This window comes from Camelus ferus, chromosome 2 (assembly GCF_009834535.1).
Source record: "Camelus ferus isolate YT-003-E chromosome 2, BCGSAC_Cfer_1.0, whole genome shotgun sequence".
In the NCBI taxonomy this organism is placed as follows: Eukaryota; Metazoa; Chordata; class Mammalia; order Artiodactyla; family Camelidae; genus Camelus; species Camelus ferus.
In genome coordinates this window covers 329,438-346,470 of record NC_045697.1, presented here as the reverse complement: position 1 = coordinate 346,470, position 17,033 = coordinate 329,438, and the positions used below count along the sequence as shown (strand labels likewise).

Below are 17,033 nucleotides of genomic sequence, written 5' to 3'. Positions count from 1 at the left end.
CTCCGTGGGCAGGGACAGTGGGGCTGGGGAGGGGCCGCTACCTGTCCAGGACGCGGGCCACGTCATACACCCACGGTCGCCTCGGGCTGAGGCTGTGGTCTCCCCGCTGGTCCCCAGCCGCCCCCTGCCCGCAGCCCATCTTTGCTTGACGGAGGCAGAGGCAGAAAAGTAGACCTGGGCGGACAGAAGGATGCGGCAACACAAGTGAAGCTCCCATGAGACTCTTAACTGCGCAAGCAGATGACAACCCGCGGACTCATGCCGCGCAGGAGTCTCACAAGGAAAAGACTCAAGCTGGCCCCGCGCATGCGCCGACCTCAGGCTGGGGTTGGGGGTGCCGGTGGCACTAGCAGGGAGCAGGGAGGAGTGGGGAGCACGTGTCGTCCCTGGGGCCCCCGGGCGCTGGCCGGGTGGGTGCCGGCCGCAGGGCAAGGCGCGGCAGGGCCCGCAGGATGGCCAGTGCCAGGCGCACGAGGAGCCGCAGCAGCAGAAAGGCGAAGGGCACAGCGATCTGCATGAGGTGGAAGATGGCCGTGCTGAACCTGGTCAGGATGCAGGTGGAGGCAAAGGCCAGCAGGCTGGCACAGGGGTACAGCGCGAGCTTGGCAAACATGAAGGCGTGCTCCTGGCCGCCAAAGCGCGCGGAGGGCTGCAGCGTCTCCCCCTCCTGCAGCAGCGCCGTGGTCCAGATGGCAAACTGGAAGATGCTGGCGAAGAAGATGATGGCGCAGCTGACGCGCACCCTCTCCAGCTCGTCGTGGGGCTGCCGCGCGAAGGCCGAGGTCTGCTGGTAGGCCAGGGGCAGGCCGCCCACGAAGGCCAGCGAGAGTGTGTTGAGCAGCCCCATGGGCTGCGTGGCCTTGCGGACGTGCAGGAAGAGCGAGTGGTGGGCAAACCAGAGCAGGCCGACCGTGGCGAAGGAGCCGAAGTAGGCCAGGAAGTGTGGCCCCGACTCGCTCAGTGCTGCCACCAGGCTGCCGCTGAACTTCTCCCGCACGTCCTTGGGGTCTGGGACGTTGTCTTCGCTGAGGAGTGAGACACGTGGCATTTGCAGCAGCCGTACTGAGGGCGTCGGCTCAGGGCTGCTGGCCCACCCTGTCCCAGGCCTGAGGGGCTGCATCCTGCCCTCCCCCCCAACTTCAGATGAATGACGTGCACTGAGTTTTCCTTGATCTGTGCTCACTGCAGGCAGGATACTAAACAATTCAGTGCTCACAAGCTCAAATTTAACTGCATCTTGGGTTTCTCTGCTGACTGGCAGCCCTGCCTGCTGGCCCCTGGGGCTGGTGAGCAGCCTGGGCCCTGAGCCCTTGGCCCCTCTGGCCCACGTGGGTGGGGGCTTGTGAGGTCTGTCCACCCTCCTGCAGCTTCCTGCAGTCCACAGTGGTCCTGCAGATCTGAGGGGGTTTGCCTCTGAGGTTCTGATTCCTGGGCCGAACTTCACTGTAAGGACCAATGTGAAGGCACGCTGGGCCCAGGCTTCTCCCCGCATGGAGGTGGTGGGTGCTGTGGAAGGGCTGAAGCAGCCTGGGCCACCTCTGTCCTCACAAAAGCAGCGGACAGAGACGGGGGGTTTCCTGGGGGTCTGCACCTGGGCCCCTGGGCCCCACAGCCACTCCGTGCTGCCCCCGCTGGGGGGACCTGCAGAATGGCTCTGGCTGCAGAGCAGAGGCAAAGCCAGCTCATTCCAGAACCACAGGTCTAGGCCTCGGAGACTGGTACCAATAAGCATTTGCTCCCGACTTCTTAAAAATTCACAAATGACAGTAAGAAAACTCTGCCAAGAGAAAACTGGGAGCATCGTGACTGCAGACTGTCAGAAGCAGAACAGAAAATCAGGGTGTTTCAACACTGACAAAGTAAGAACAAACTGGAACCTGACCGAGGAGTAAAACACTACAAAAAAGGACGGAAAGCTGGAAAAGCAGCAGGTAGAACACTTAGAAATAAAAGGCCAGTAACTCAGGCTGGAGCTCAGACTGACTGGAGGACAGGCCAGGTGGAGCAGAAGAGCTGCAGTGAAGGGTGGGGGCAGGAACTCAGTGGAACTTGGGGACCGACATAGGGAGCTGGGAAGCCACCCACTCAGTCAGGTGGGTCCTCAGGGTGGGGCTCCCTCTGGGGAGGGGGGCAGGGAGACCTCAGGGCCTCTGGGGTTGGAGCCTGGGCAGGTCCTCACCAAATGTCCAGGATGAGCAGCGTGGCCACGATGGCGTAGACCCCGTCGCTGAAGGCCTCCACCCGCTCCTTGCTGAGAGGCCCATGCAGGTCGAAGGTGAAGAACTCCAGGCTGTGAGCTGGGGGCTCCCTGGGGCCTGCGGGAGTGCAGGGGGAGGAGCGGCCAAGCCCTCAGGGCCTCGGGGCCAGCTGGGGGTCGCTGCCCTCTTGCCTGAGGGGCCGGAGCATGCAGGCCAGGGGAGGGGACCCTGCAGGGACGCCCGGCTGGCAAGGGTGCTCCGAGGCCCCCACTCTAGCCTGCCCAGGCACCTACCCACAAGCCTGCCTCGGCACCAGCTGGCGGCCTTGCTGACGTAGGGGAGGAAGATGACTGTCGCCATCAGCAGGTACGACTGCAGGAGACACGGGTGCGTCAGTGGGGCTTGGCACCTCCACCGAGGGCCGGGCCCAGGAATCCCACCCTGGAGCCATCCGCTCCAGAGGGAGGGCAGCACAAGCAACAGAAGCAAGACCGGCAGCTCGTTCCCCATCGAGATGCAAACCTGCTGTGCATCAGGGAGTGTTACCAGGAGGCTGGGAGCATGCGCAAACCTCCTGTCAGAGAAGAACCTCGTGTCCAGCACGTGTGGGAGCTCCTCCAGCTCCACGTCAGAAAGACAAGTAACCAACTGAAAAATGGGCAAAGGACTTGAACTGACATTTCTCTGAAGAGAGACGCAGCCCCCACACACAGGGACAGGTGCTCAGCACCACCAGTCCTCGGGGAGACGCGAATCCAAACCACGAGAGAGCACCGCACGCCCAGGGACAGGCGGCGGCGAGGACAGGGAGGCTGGAGCCCTCGCACACTGTTGGTGGGATGTAAGATGGCTCTGCTGCTGTGGAAAACAGAACAGAGGGTCCTCAAAAAATTAAAACAGATAATTACCAGCAATTCCACTTCTGGGTATAAACCCCAAAGAACTGAAAGCAGGGTCTCGAAAAGACATTTGCACACCCACGTTCACGCGTCACTATTCACAGCAGCTGAGATGCAAGCACCGTGGACGCAGGATGTGGCCCGTCCACCAGTGGCTGATGGGGGGGGGAGTCCCGACACTGCGACAGCAGGGGTGATCCTTGAACACACGCTGCGTGAAAGAGGCCACACACACAAGCCTCGTATTTTGTGATTCTGTTTATGTGAAATACCCAGAACAAGCAAGTCTGTATAGACAGAAAGTAGATTCGTGGTTTCCTGGGACTGAGGGGAGGAGGAGTCAGGAGTGACCGCTAATGGGTATAGGGTTTCAGTTTGGGGTGATGAAAGTTCTAAGACCAGACAGGGGTGATGGGCGCACAGCGATGTGCCTGAAATTAATGCTGCTGAGCTGTGCACTTCAAAACGGCCACAGCGGTCAATTCCATGTGATGCATAAACCCAATTATTTGAACAGGGGAGCATGGTGGGCCAGGAGTGTTTCTAATCCGAGGTGGTCCCACCGCCCCACCCTGTGCCCCGCCCTCAGGGAAGGGCTCCCGCCCGTCCTTCCTGGCTGTGTGTCCACGTCACCTGGCGTGGCCAGAGGACTCAGGGAAACAAGGGGCACTTTGTAAACAGACAGGGCAGGGTGGCCTCACAGGCCTGCTTATCACCCAGTTTCCATGTGACAAGTCACACACGTCACTCGGCAGACACACACGGGGTGGCGGCGGATCCCAGGTGTGAGGCAGGTAAGAGCAGGGGCTCTGGGAGAAGGCAGGAGGGGATGGGGTGGGAGGTGCTGCGGGACAGGAGGAAACAACACACAACAGGGAACCCGAGTGCAGTGGAGGTTGGGGGACCCTGCCCTGGTCTGGAGGGATGCGAGTCCAGGGGGAGCAGGCGCCAGTACCGGCATGAGGGGCTCAGGGCAGAGGCCCTGGGACCCGAGTGTCACCAGCAGAGGAAGGTGGTCCAGAGGGAGGTCAGAACGACCTGAGTCAGGGCAGTGAGCAGTGGCTGGACCTGGAGGGTGGGTCCAGCAGTGTCCCGAATGGGGAAGGGTGGCGAGGACGCCTGGGAGGGTGGCCATGGCTTGGCAGGGAGGCTGCGGTAGGTGGGCCTGGGGGCGGGGAGGCTGTGACAAGCTATGTCACAGGTGATGACGGGCAGGGGCCCAGGCAAAGAGGCCAGGGAAGGGGGACAAAGAGGAAGATGGGAAGAACGCCGCACAGAGAGATGACTGCTCTCTCTGAGGCTGCCGCATGCGCTGACCACCCAGGCTCCCTAGCCCCACCGAGGACCCTCCCCTTTCCCAGTGTGTCGGCCCAGGTGTTCCTCCCCGGCTGCCACCGTCCCGCCAGGGCCTGGTCACCATCCCCCATAGCACGCTGTGCACTGCCAGCCTGGCCCCTGTGGCCCACCCATCCCTTCCTTCCCTGCCCAGCGTCTGGGCCCTGTTACTGCGCACAGACCCCCGTGTCCTCCACTCTGCTCGCCTCTCCTTGCCAGGCCCCATGTGCCACACCCCAGCTGTCCCCCCATCCTCCTCACCCTAACCCTGACCCTATCCACAGACAGGAGGGGTGTCCCACTGAAACCAGGATGCAGATGCGGCCTCAGACCTGCTGTCCCATAACCCCATCCTTCCATCCCTCCCTGCTGGCCCTGGCCGGCCCTGCTCTGTCCACAGGGAGCTGCTCTGCTGAAGCCACAGCCAAGGACACCCTGCCTGACCCTGAGGGCCCCTGCAGCACGCCTCCCACCAGCGGGAGCTGGGCCCTCCTCTCGCACAGCAATCACGTTCAAGTCTGAGGAAAGCAGGCAGAGGCCCTAGGTCTGCCCCAACCTGGGGTGTCCACCTTCCCCTCTGCCTGCCCCTGGCCTGACTGGGCGTGCCATGGACCCCAGTGCCCAGCCCCATCCTTCAGGGAACAACCCTGCAGCCCTTGCCAGCCTATTTGTGTTAAACTTGGAATTCTCTGGAAACACTTACTAGAGATTTAAAATAACGTGAACCATTCATTTTTTCCACAATTCTTTGGACGCTTTAGGTTTAAACGTTCACTTTACTTCTCTGGCGCTCAAGTAGAGCCAGGAGCTGTGCCTAAAGCTTCTAGGCAGCTCTGAGACAGCGGCTTGTCAGAACTCACCTTGGCTCCTGGATGACGGAAGCGTCACTAGAACAATGTTCCCCTTAAATTAGCTGCTGGCCAAGAGGGGGGGTCTCAGCCAGCCTTGACCCCTGCGGCTTGGCTAGGATGTTGCTAAGGCATCTCGTTCCCTTACGCAGAACTGTGCGCACTCAGTGGAGCCGGGGACAGAGCCAGACACGTCTGCACGGCCATCTCTTCTTGCACTCGGGCAAGTTGTGCCCGGGCTGGGCTCCACTCACCACTCACCTCCCTCTTCTCCACTCCCTCCATCTTTCCGGCTCTGGAATTTCTCTCTCTCTAACCCTGCCCCCTCAACAGAGAAGGCAGGCACAGCCCCCTGCGTCCCATCCCCCTTGTCCCCCCCTTGAACCCCTTGTGGGGAGTGGGTGTGAGCCTTGCTCAGGGCTGCCCCCGCCCCAGCTTCCAGGGCACCAGGGGCCCTGGCGCAGCTCAGTGCCTCCCTCCTCTGCGCAGCCTCCCTCCCCATCCTGGGGTGGCCTCCTCACCCACTCTGCTGCCCCTACTCACCGCAGGGTAGAAAAACAGGGAGAAGCCGGCTGCCACGAAGCACAGCGCAGGGCCGTGGAAGATGATGCGCAGGATGTGCCGCTTGTAGAGCGCCCGGTGGGCGGAGCGCTGGATCTGGGGGTTCAGGAGGTGGGGGAAGTGAAACGCATACCCCATGATCAGTGCCTGCAGGAGAGATGGGCCGCAGGGCTGGAGCAGAGGCCTCTGGCCAGTGCCCACCTTCCTCCCACACATACAAGCGGGGACCCTCAGGGATGCAGGGTTCTGCTGTGAGGCTCTGCAGGATATTCTGGGGGTGCAGGGGGGACAGGAGCCCTTGCTCTGCTCCCAGGACCGTGTGGGGGTCTCAGAGAGCCCTGCTCCCCTCCAGAGCACCCCAAAGTGGCGGCGGCCCCATCTCACTGTGCTCATCAGCACAGGGGCCCAGGCCCTGAGCGGACAAGGACATGTCCTACCTGCACAGCCCCGATGGCGATCACACACATGCAGAACAGGAAGATGCCCAGTGGCACGTCGGGGAAGGTCACCATCAGGGAGAACTGCAGTGACAAAGGCCTCGGGTCAGGGTCTCAGGCCCAGGCCCCGGAGCCTTCTGTGCGTCAGCTGGGCTGTGCCTGGGCAGCGACGAAGCTGCCTCGAGTTAGGGCAGCAAGAGCCCTGGAGGTGTGCCTTCCCCAAGAGCGAGTCCGAGGGCTTCAAGCATTTAGAGCTGAAACGTCATCAGATTCGTGGACAATCCCCGACCTCAGTTCTGTGATGCACTGAACTCAGAGCACCGTCCTCCTTCAGAATTCAGAGGGAGCTGCTGGCTGAGGAGGCGGTGGGGGTCACACTCTGGGGACAAGCCAAGGTTGGCCGGGAGGCCATGGGCTTCGGGGGGCTGGTGGGAGCTAGGAGGGCCAGGGAGCACAGAGGGAACACCCCTCCTTGGGCCCTGGAGGCCTCCCCTCTCCATCGAGCCTGGACACCCCAGTTACACCTCTTCCCCCAGACCCTTCCCTGCAACCCTGTGGTCCACACCCTGGACCACCCAGTGGTCTGAGAGCTTCTGAGGAGGAAACATCTTAGGTCTGGGGCCTCTTGCCCAGTGGAGGACAGGCTGGACCCAGGGTGGTGCTCTGCAGGGCGCCAGGGACACCAGGGGTGATCCCTGTGACTCACTGTGAATGGCAGGAAGGTGATGGTCATCATGCAGGCCTGGGGAGGAGGAGGGGAGGGGTCAGGGAGGGCAGGCCACTCCAGGTGGCCGGCCAGCAGATGGGTCCCAGGCCCTGCCACCCAGAGGCATCAGGGGGCTGAGCAGGCAGCACCCCCCCCCCACCACAGTGAAGGGAGAAGCTCACCAGGTTGAGGAGGGCAAGCGTGTCGTCGATTTTCCCAACAACCTGGAACAATCTGAACAATGGGAGGGAGACGGGGAAAGTCACACCATCAATAAACGTGGTCCTACCGGCACCAAACATGCTCCCGAGACGAAACGGTGGTCCATGGAGGCGGGAAGACGTGACCAGAGACCGAAAAGGAGCCAGGGGACAGGCAGAGTCACCAAGAGTCAACTCAGGGCCGGAAACTAACATCCCTTCTGAAAGCCGTCCGTGTCCCCCTGAGCACGGGGCCTTCTCCTGGGCTGCGCTCAGCGGGCCTCGGTCCACGACCTAGGAGGTCTGCACCCAGCCAGGGGCCTCCAGGGCCTCTCGGGGCTGGTACTCAGGGCTGGCTCTGGGGCTGGGCGCTTCTCTAAGTCAGAGGAAGGGGCCCTGTCCCCACTGGCGACCCACTGAGCCCTGGGCGACAAGGCCCCAGGGTGGACCTGTGCCACTCCTGGAAGCCAGGCCTCAAGCTCTAGGGTGTGGCCTCTGCTGAGCGTGCCCCCACGTGAGGCACCTGTGGCCCTGTCCACGCTACTGGGCTGACGGGGGGTCCACTGTGCCAGCAGCCTGTACGGCCACCGGCAGGACTAGACAGGGCAGCTGTGGCCCACCTGGCTTTCGCCAGCCCCTGGGCCTCCTTGCTGTCCGTGAACACGGGAGGCAGAAGAGAAAAGGCCCCTCAAAGCCTTTAGAGGATCACTTGTTCCCGCCAGAAAATCACTTTGCCGAAAGCAAGTACATGACATAAAATGTTAAGAGACACTTCTAAGGCACACGCCAGTGCCTCACGGGCTCCTGGGCTTCCGGCACCCCCAGCACCCCCAGTCAGAGAACATCACCTCCCCTCCCACCCAGAGCCCATCCCTGGGGTTCTCCCTGCCCTGGCCTGGGGCTCAGACGTCCCCTGGGTCCTAAGGAACCTCTTCCCCCTAAAGAGGAAGCTCAGGCCCGACTCCTGTGTCCTGAGGCCTCCACTCTCCTCCCCAGAGTCTGGACCAGGATGGAGGGGCCTGCACACGCGAGGTTGCACAGTGGCTCAGGCAGGCGGCAGCGCCGTGCCCGGCCCAGACATGGGCAGCGTGGGCCTGTGTTCACACGCCACCGCCCTTCACGTTCTGGGCCTGGGGTGGGAAGCCCCATCACGGTTGTGAGCAGATGGGAACGCAGAGGCCTGAGCAGGAACCTGCAGTGAGGGGGAGAGGCCCACTAACACCCCCTCCTGGGTGCTCAGCCACGGCCCACCCCGAGAGCGGGTGGCTCAGGGCCCAGGGCACACGTGCTGCCCCCGGCCCTCAGCAGGCCCAGGCCATACTGGGCACACATGCCGAGCCGCCAAAAATGTGGGCGTCAGCCTGGGGAGAGGCCCTGGCCCAGCCCCATACCGCGTGTGTGCTGCCCAGGCCACGGTCACGATGAGGAATGTCATCAGGTAGACGGCAATTCTGGTTGCTAGAAGCTTCTGTATGCTCTTGTCAAACTCCTGGAACAGAAGAGCATCACGTCAGAGACAGCTTCACTGCATGCACCCAGCAGCCCCGCCACAGGGCACTGAGACCCCAGGGCGGGAGAAGCGCTGAGAGGCTCGGCCTCTGTCCAGGCCCCGCTCACAGATGCACATTCCAGGGTCCTGGGCGGATCCCCCAGAATGCCAGCTCCCGGGCAGAGAGGTTCCTTCGAGCCGCTCCAGGACCATGGCAGGGTCCTGTGGCAGCAAGGCCCGTGCTGCCACGGGAGCCACAGCGTTGCCAGGTAACAGTCCTTCAGGAGAAGTGTTGCCTGGTGCAGGGCGCTGGGTGGGGCGGTAGGCTGGGCTTCCTCAGCGAGACCTCCAAGTGCGGCGCTGGTGCCTTTCCCATTCTTGCTGGTTCTCTGCACCCACATGAGCAGCCACTCCTTGCCTCACTGGGTGGGTCCTGTGGCCTTGAGGACTCTCCTGTCATGTCCTGGCAACACCTTCTCTGAAGGAGGCACCCAACCGCTGTGCGAGCCCTTCTGTTCAGAGCTCTCTAGAACTAGTCAGCAGAGAGAGGGATGACTTCTCAGCAGAACTCATGACCTCCAAGAACATGACCCTGACCGTAGAGAAGCGAGGAGATCTAGCCTCATGTACGTCCCCGTGTCACCTCCTGGCATCTCACAAGCACACACCCACAACCCCATTCTGAAACTGGTGGCACCAAGGTCCCCAGAAGGTTCCAGCGCAGCCAGGTGAGTGCCACGGCCCCTGGGGGGACACGGCTTTCCTGAGCTCGGCCAGCACTCAGCACCAGGCCCCTTCGGGGGGCCCTGGAGCAGAGGGAGCTGCACAGGGCCCTTTACTTATTATGCTGGGGGCCGGCTGCCAACATCTGGCTCGACCTGCATTTCCATTCAGTTCACATCCCAAGCACACGAGAAGCAGCGTCGTCACCTTCCCACAGGTGCAAAGGCCAAACCCCACACCACTCCGATGAACCCCAGCGGCCTCCAGGCTGAATGTGCTGGTCGGACCAGAGCCATGCACACGGGACCCAGCGCTGTGCACCCAGGTGCCTTGAGGTGACACTCACTCAGGGTAGGAGGCCCAGGGAGCCACACTCGCACACGCATGCCCAGGGGCTTCTGGAGGACTTCCAAAATCATGTCAGGCTTCTAAGGTGCTACCTTAGTCACTATTTTACTTATAAAACGGAAATACTCCAAGTTGTCTATAAATAGAAACTCTGCTTTAAAAAACCTGGTTTGCCACTTGCCTCCATGGCAAAACCACAAGTGTCCGTTTATCACGCAGGCCCAGGTGGGAGCATCTCCTGAGGCTGCCGGCCACTGGGCCCGCTGGTCAGGCAGGCAGGCCCCCCTCTGCTCCCCGAGCACCCAGTCTGAGTGACACTCCAGGAGTGGCTGGCAGAGACTCCGGGTGGCACAGGTCCCACACCAGCCATCAGCACCCCTTCCCTCCTCAAGCTTCCTCAGGGCTCAGCCGAGGGCACACCTTTGTCTGCAGGCTAGGGTTAGGCTGACCAGCATCGCTGGGGGAAGTGTCAGTCGGCCTGGCCCCTGGTCCCAGCCAGGAGCGCCCGCACAGAGCCCCACCTCCAGCTCATGGACTGTGAGCCCTCTGGACCCTCACCCACATGCCAGGTGCTGCAGACTCCCCAAGTACCTGTTCCGGGGAGATGTCCGTGTGGGTCACGGGCAGGATCTATGGGAACAAGACACAAAATGACCCGATGGACACCTCTCAGGCTGGGCACTGACTGCTTTTTGGATGCCATGGTGTCGGGGACCTGAGCCAGCCCTGGGCTGCTCCTCCCACCCTCTTGACTGCCTGGGGCCTGGGGAGCTCAGGAGGCGGTGGGGACCCAGGCCGGGGTCTGGGCGGGGCCCACACGGACCATCACAGTGGCAATGATGGACAACAGTGCATCACTGAAGCTGAGCATGCGGTGGGAGTGCTGGGTCCCGTCGGCAGCGTCCTCATCCCCCAGGCCTATGGAGGAGGCTCCCTGCACATTCAGGGCCGGCTCTGGGCTCTGGGGCCTGGACATGGTGGGGCCTGGGAGGAAGCACAGGTCTGAGCAAGAACAATATACAAAACTCAACAACACATCTCTGAACTAGCAATAACAAATCTGACAATAAGCTTAAGACGACAATTACATTTACAATAGCATCAAAATACTTAGGAACAAAGTTTAACAAAGAAGTGCAAAAAGTTACTAAAGAGATTAAAGACCCCAATAAGGGGAAAGACAGCCCTTGCTCGTGGATTAAAGAACTTAGCATTGTCACGACTGAGCTACAGGTTCAGCTCAGTCCCTATCAAACTTCCAACTGCCTTCCCTGTAGGAGTTTACAAGCTGACCTTAAAACTCATATGGAAATTTAAGGAACCCTTGGCTATTTAAAGAGTAGCCAAAACAATCTTGAAAACGGAAAACGAAGGTGAGGACTCGCACTTCCCGATTTCAGAACTTAGTGCAAAGCCATGCTAGTCAAGTCAGTGTGGTACCAGCATAAAGACAGACGGACAGGCCAGTGGAGAAATCAGAGTCCAGAAGTAAACTGCTACGTTTGTGGTCAACTGATTTGCGTTAAGGGTGTCAAGACCATTCGGTGGGGAAAGAATTGTCTTTTCAACAAATGTTGCTGGGACAACTGGATATCAACATACCAAAGACTGAATTTGGAGAGTACCTTATATCACATCCAAAAATTAACTAAAAATGTGGCCCGGGTCTCAGTAGCCAAAAGGTGGATGACCCAAGTGTCCATCTATGGGTGAACATCTAAACAAAATGTGGCAAATACATCTACAACGGAATGTTATTCAACTCCCTTAAAAAGGAAAGAAATTATCCTGTTACAAGATGGATGAACCCGAGGACACTATGCAGAGTGGAATAAGCCAGCCACAAAAGGATAAATGCTGTGTGATTCCACTTACACGAGGTCCCTAGAGGAGTCAGTCTTGCAGACAGAAAGCAGAATGGCGGCTGGCGGGGCTGGTGGGGAGGAGGGAGTTACTGTTCAGCAGGAACAGAGTTTCAGTTTTGTAGGATGAAGAGTTCTGGGGACGGGTGGTGGCGACGGCCGCACAGTGGTGTGAAAGTACTCATGCCCCTGAGCTGTGCGCTTAGAGGGTTAAGACGGCAGATTTTGTTACGTGTACTTTACTATGGGCAAATACATCCCAGGGCCTGGCACAATACATGTTCAAAAACATGTCAGCTGCACGTAACCTGCGTCACACACAAGTCCTAAGACTCGTGGTGACGAAGGAAGAAAACAGGACTGACAGTAGAGGAGGGCGGAGTTGAGAAATGATTTTTCTTTAATGAGAGAAGAGACAGGAGACTTTTAAAAGTTCCGATGACAACAGGAGGAAAAGCTGAAAACTTGTACAACACAGAGGCAGTAATGAAGGCTTGTGACCCTGGAGAGCGCCACGCCCTGCGCCGGGCGTTAGCGGCAGACTTGGCCTGGACAGCCCCCCACAGCAAGTCAGCGCTGTCCCAGAGACGCCTCAGGGCACCGTGGAGCACGGAGCTTCCCTGGGTGGACTGAGTCTGGCGAAGCCCTCAGAACAAGGGGCGTCTGCAAATATTTATGACAAAGTGACGAGAACATGAGAGACGTTTATCAAATATTCACTGAGTGCCAAGCACTGTTTCGAATACTTCATGCAAACTACCTCTTCTCATTCTCAGACAAATGCTGTGAGGATTACTGAAGGCAAAGAGGAACTGGCTGTGCGTGTGTGTGACAGAGAGCGTGGTGTGACCACAGCACGAGGGCTGGAGCCCGGGCGCAGCCTGCGAGGGGCACCTGACTTGGGCTGGGGCTCACTCGCAGAGCCTTGTGCGCTCACTCAGGGGCCCGGACCTCTCGGCGGGGACGGCGCAGGGACTGTGGGCCTCCCTTGTTGTGTCCATGCAAGCTTGTTCACGTGTGTGTTTTATACATTCTGTACACAAGTCCACTATCAGATATCTTCTCCCATTCTGGGCTGTGTTTTCATTTCCTCAACAATAAACACATATATATTTTTTAAATCAGTAACTACTTTTAGAGCAGTTTCAGGTCTGCAGGAAACCTGAGGGAAAGTACAGAGTTAGTTCCCATACCGTCAGCTCCCTGCCACGGTGTGGCACAGCTGGACACCGGACGGCCAGGCCACACTGCGTGCTCTGGTCCCATGGGTGATTCTGACAAGTGGGCGACTTGCCCTCGCCATTAGAGGCACACAGGACACTTCCACAGCCCTATGATCCCGTGCTCCCAGCCCCCCCTGTCTCCCCTGAAGCCCCTGGCACCTGTCACATCTTCCCTTTCCCAGGATGTCACGCAGCCGGAATCAAACAATAGGTAGTGTTTTTGGACTGGCTTCTTTTGCTCAGTAAGTGACTTTAAGGTCCCCGTCTTTCGGGGGCTTGGCAGCTCGTCTCTTCTCATCACTGAATAAGATCCCATGTCACAGAGCACCACAGTGTGTCCACCCACCTAGGAAGCGCATCATCACAACGCAGTTTGAAGCTCTCAGTGCTGACGAGTCCTGGCTCTCTGTTCTTTTATGGGTTGCTCTCTGCTGCTGTAGTGAAAACCCTCACAGACTGTTTTCTAGAAGTTTTAGAGTTTTAGGTTTCACATTTAGATTTATGATCTATTTTGATGCAAAGTACGGATAAGCATTTTTTAAACGCATGGATATCCAATGTTTCAAACATCATTTGTTAAAAAGACTACCCTTTCTCCAATTACCTTTACTCCTTATTCAAAGTCAACTGACCATACGTTTACTTGGGGGCCAATTTCCGGGCTTGGTATCCTGTTCCACTGATCTACTTCTGTCATCTTCATACCGGTGTCACACCACCTGGATTACTGCAGCTTTGTAAGTACAGAAGTCAGAAAATAAAGGCATACAAATTTGTTCTTGTTCAGACTTATTCTAGTTTCTTTGCAGTTCCAAGTGAATTTTAAAACCAGTGTTGATTTTTATTTTTATTTTAAAATTTATTGGGTTTTTTGGGGGGGGGCGTAATTAGCTTTATTATTATTCTTTAACTGAGGTCCTGGGGATTGAGCCCAGGACCATGCTAAGCACACGCTCTACCACTGAGCTATATGCCTTCGCCCCGACAGTGTGTCAATTTTTACAAAAAAAAGTCTGCTGGGAATTTAACTGGAATGGCATTGACTGATTAATTTGATTTCCAACACTGAATCTTCTAAGTTAATGAATACTGTGTATCTTTCCACTTATTAAGGTCTTTAGTTTCTCTCAAAGTTTTTCATTTTTCAGTTTATAAGTCTTGCACATCTTTTTTTTTTTCAGATTTATCCCAAGTATTTAATATTTTTGATGCTGTTTTAAGTGGTGTCTTTTCCTTAATTTCAACTTCCAGTATTTGTTGCCAGTTATTTAAAAATAGCATGTATTTTTTACGTATTAACCATGTACCCTGCAGCCTGACTGAGCTCACCTGCCAGTTCTAGGAACCTTTCTTTCTTCTTGTTTTTAAATCTAGAGCAGTGATTCTCAACTGAGAACCGAGAATTTTGCCCCTCAAGGGACATGTGCAATGCCTGGAGACCCTCTGGTTACAACAAGCGGTGTGTGTTCCTGGTACCTTGGAGCTGCCAAACATCCTACAGTGCACTGGACACCTCTCCACCCTGGCAAGGAATTACCTGGCCCACGTCAGTGGTGCCAAGGCTGGGAAACGCTGACATGGATGATCACGTGGGTGATTTTCCATATATCTGCAGTTGATTTCTACCTTAACTCCACTGTGGTCAGAGGGCATGTGCCCAGAGCGCGCCCCATCTTGGTCAGTGTTCTTTACGTGTTTGACACTGTGTGTGCCACTGTCACTGTGCAGAGCATTCCACACGTGCCCAGTCAGGCTGGTCAGTGGTGTCACTCACCTCTACCACATCCCTGGTGAGTCGGGGTACTTGCTCATCTTTTGTTGAGAAAGACGTATTGAAGTGTCCACCTCAACTGTGGGTGTGTCTACCTCTCCTTGCTTAGTTTTATTTTAGTTTATTACTTTTGCTTCATGTATTTTAAAGCTTTATTATTAGGTGCAGAACTGTTTAGTATTGTCATGTCTTTTGTGAATTTACCCCTTCAACATTATATAATGATTTTAATTTTTGGTAATAGTCTTTGTTATGAAATCTACTACAGAGGGAACAGGTTTGGGGATGAAGACTATAAATTCAGTTTTAGACACGTATATATGAGATGTGCTGTCTAAGACTAAATGTCTAAGAGCTCAGGAGGGAAGTGTGGTCTGGAGACAGGTATGTTTTTGATTTTTTTATGGAGGTAGTGGGGATTGAATCCATGTCCTCATGCATGCTAAGCATGCACTCTACTGGCTTAGGACAGTGTTACCAGAGCACCTAGGGCAGGGCCAGTATAGACAGGTGCTCCACAAGCATGAAACACCAAGTCTGAACAGACTCTCGCTCCAAAGGAATCGCACTGTTTAGAAATCTCCACCTGACCCTAGGTCCTGCGAGAATAAATTCACAGCCTCAAACTCAAATGAACCCTCAGACTGTATCATACTTTCCACTGAGTTATTCACTAGGTTTTCTGCAACAGCTATTTTGGATTTCTTTCCACACTGCTCAACCCTCAGCTCCTACTTTCCTTCTCATTCTCAGTAGATGTTTTCTTTTCCTTATTCACAGTGAAAATAGAAGTTATCAGAGAATCCCTTTGCTTTCATCCCAGTAAACACAAGTTACCTGCAACGGCAACCCATCTTCCTTTCTGTGACACTTAAGAGTGGTTTTCCTGTGTTCAAAGAGAACATTGCTGCATGTCACTCCCTCCTACCTTGCAGAGGACCTCGCTTCACACCTGCCTCTTCTGCCCTAGCAAACCTCTCTCACTGGCTCCCTTCCACCAGCTTTAGGCTGCTCCAGAACCTCCCATCTTAAATCATCTCTGCACCATCATCACTCAAGCTCCCACACTTCCTCCTCCACAGCCAAACACCCAGAGTTACCTACATCTCCATTTCTGTATCCTTCGATATCCTTCGACTTCTGGTCAGCCCACCATGCCAATGAAACAGTATTACTCTTAGCAAGGTCATCAAAAGTCTCACTGTTGCTAAACCCAACATACATCTTTTACTCCTTTTCCTATTTGACTTTCAAATGGCATTTGACACGCTTAATTATCTTTTCTCTCCTAGAAACATCTTCTCTCTTTGGCCCCACGACATAACGTTCCCTTGGTCTTATTCCTGCTTCCCTGGCCACTCTTCGCTCTGAAGACTATAACCTCTTTTAGTCCAACCTCGTTGTCGCCACTGGTGCTCCCTTCAAGTCAACTGCCACCCATATGCTAGGGACCAACAAACATCTGTCTCTCTCCTTCCCGAGCCCCAGTCTCTGTATTCCATTGACCAGACAGGCAAGCTGGTGGAAAGGCCGCATGACTTCGGTGGAACTCTGGCCGTACACTTGTGGACCCTGGCCACCTGGCTGAGGAATGACACTGCTGAGCATGTGTCTCGCCCAAAGCGGAGGGTGGGCGGGAATTAACTGTACTGTGCCTTCTTCTCCAAGGTATGCTAGGCTCACTAAACTGGACACTTAGAAAGCACTGTATGGACTAAGATACTTTATTATAAGAATAACACGTGTTAACCTGTCTGGAAAGAGATTTTTAATAGCTTGAAATTCTAGGAGGGTTAGGCCGCTGACTGGGGCTTTCGGCTGCCTCTTTCAGTTTGGGAACGAACACTCCATACAGGTACCTGCAGGAAGCAGCCAGGTAACTTAAGTGAGCCAAGTGGGTCAGGCGAGTGGTCGTGTCTTACCTGAGGGGCAGCTCTAGGTGATTGGTGACACTCGGGATTCTGGATCCAATGTTGCCAGATCTGATTTTCCTACGGAAGCTGCAGGACTGGGTATTTAAAGCGTAAGTCTTTTATTAACAACCAACTCATTAAAAAAAAAAAAAAACCAACAGACACCGCGGACCCCACCAAACCGACGGGCGAGGAGCTCCCCGCTGCCCGGCGTCGCGGGAGTTCGATCGCTCGGGGACGTCCCCCGACCCGCTCCTCCGCCGCGCGGCCTGGCACACGCCGCCCTCCGTACGGCGAGCCCCTGAGCAGCAGTCTCCGCAGAAACAGCCACGTGGGGAAGGTTGGGAGTCGGGCCGGGAGCCGGGCCGGGAGCCGGGCTACCTGGGCGGGAGCCGCCGCAAACACCTCCCGCGAGCTCGACGGCGGAAGTCCGTCTCGAGGCCGGCGCGCCGCGCACGCGCGAACCGCGACCAGCGCTCTGCGCACGCGCAGCCGCCGCGAGGCGGAAGTGAGGCGCTAC

At 56.7% G+C, this 17,033-nt stretch overlaps 1 protein-coding gene across 7 annotated transcripts; it reads right to left on the bottom strand.

Annotated features, from left to right (window-relative positions):
* Nucleotides 1-205: 205 nt before the first annotated feature.
* On the bottom strand, nucleotides 206-17,003 carry TMEM175 (transmembrane protein 175). 7 transcript variants are annotated; one of them, XM_032492060.1, is made up of 13 exons: nucleotides 16,895-17,003; nucleotides 16,523-16,608; nucleotides 10,568-10,728; nucleotides 10,336-10,374; nucleotides 8,576-8,673; nucleotides 7,167-7,269; nucleotides 6,985-7,020; nucleotides 6,279-6,362; nucleotides 5,824-5,988; nucleotides 2,721-2,846; nucleotides 2,492-2,570; nucleotides 2,180-2,315; nucleotides 206-1,025 (listed from the first exon to the last, which is right to left on the bottom strand). In XM_032492060.1, the coding sequence occupies exons 3-13, from the start codon at nucleotides 10,718-10,720 to the stop codon at nucleotides 347-349; spliced, it is 1,698 nt and encodes a 565-aa protein (XP_032347951.1). In that variant the 5' UTR covers nucleotides 10,721-10,728; nucleotides 16,523-16,608; nucleotides 16,895-17,003; the 3' UTR covers nucleotides 206-346. The 7 variants fall into 7 exon arrangements, with proteins under 7 accessions (XP_032347951.1, XP_032347957.1, XP_014408873.1 ...); XM_032492066.1 differs by having other exon boundaries at nucleotides 16,691-16,929; XM_014553387.2 differs by having other exon boundaries at nucleotides 7,167-7,218; nucleotides 16,523-16,929.
* Between the last annotated feature and the right edge of the window lie 30 nt (nucleotides 17,004-17,033).

What these genes read in the sequence shown, in the direction of transcription:
- TMEM175 (XM_032492060.1), bottom strand. Translation starts at nt 10,720, where the DNA reads ATGTCCAGGCCCCAGAGCCCAGAGCCGGCCCTGAATGTGCAGGGAGCC. An exon ending in TCACCTTCCTGCCATTCACA is followed by an intron (nt 6,363 to 6,984) that starts GTGAGTCACAGG and finishes TTGTCACTGCAG; the next exon opens with TTCTCCCTGATGGTGACCTT. An exon ending in CTGCTCATCCTGGACATTTG is followed by an intron (nt 1,026 to 2,179) that starts GTGAGGACCTGC and finishes CTCACTCCTCAG; the next exon opens with CGAAGACAACGTCCCAGACC.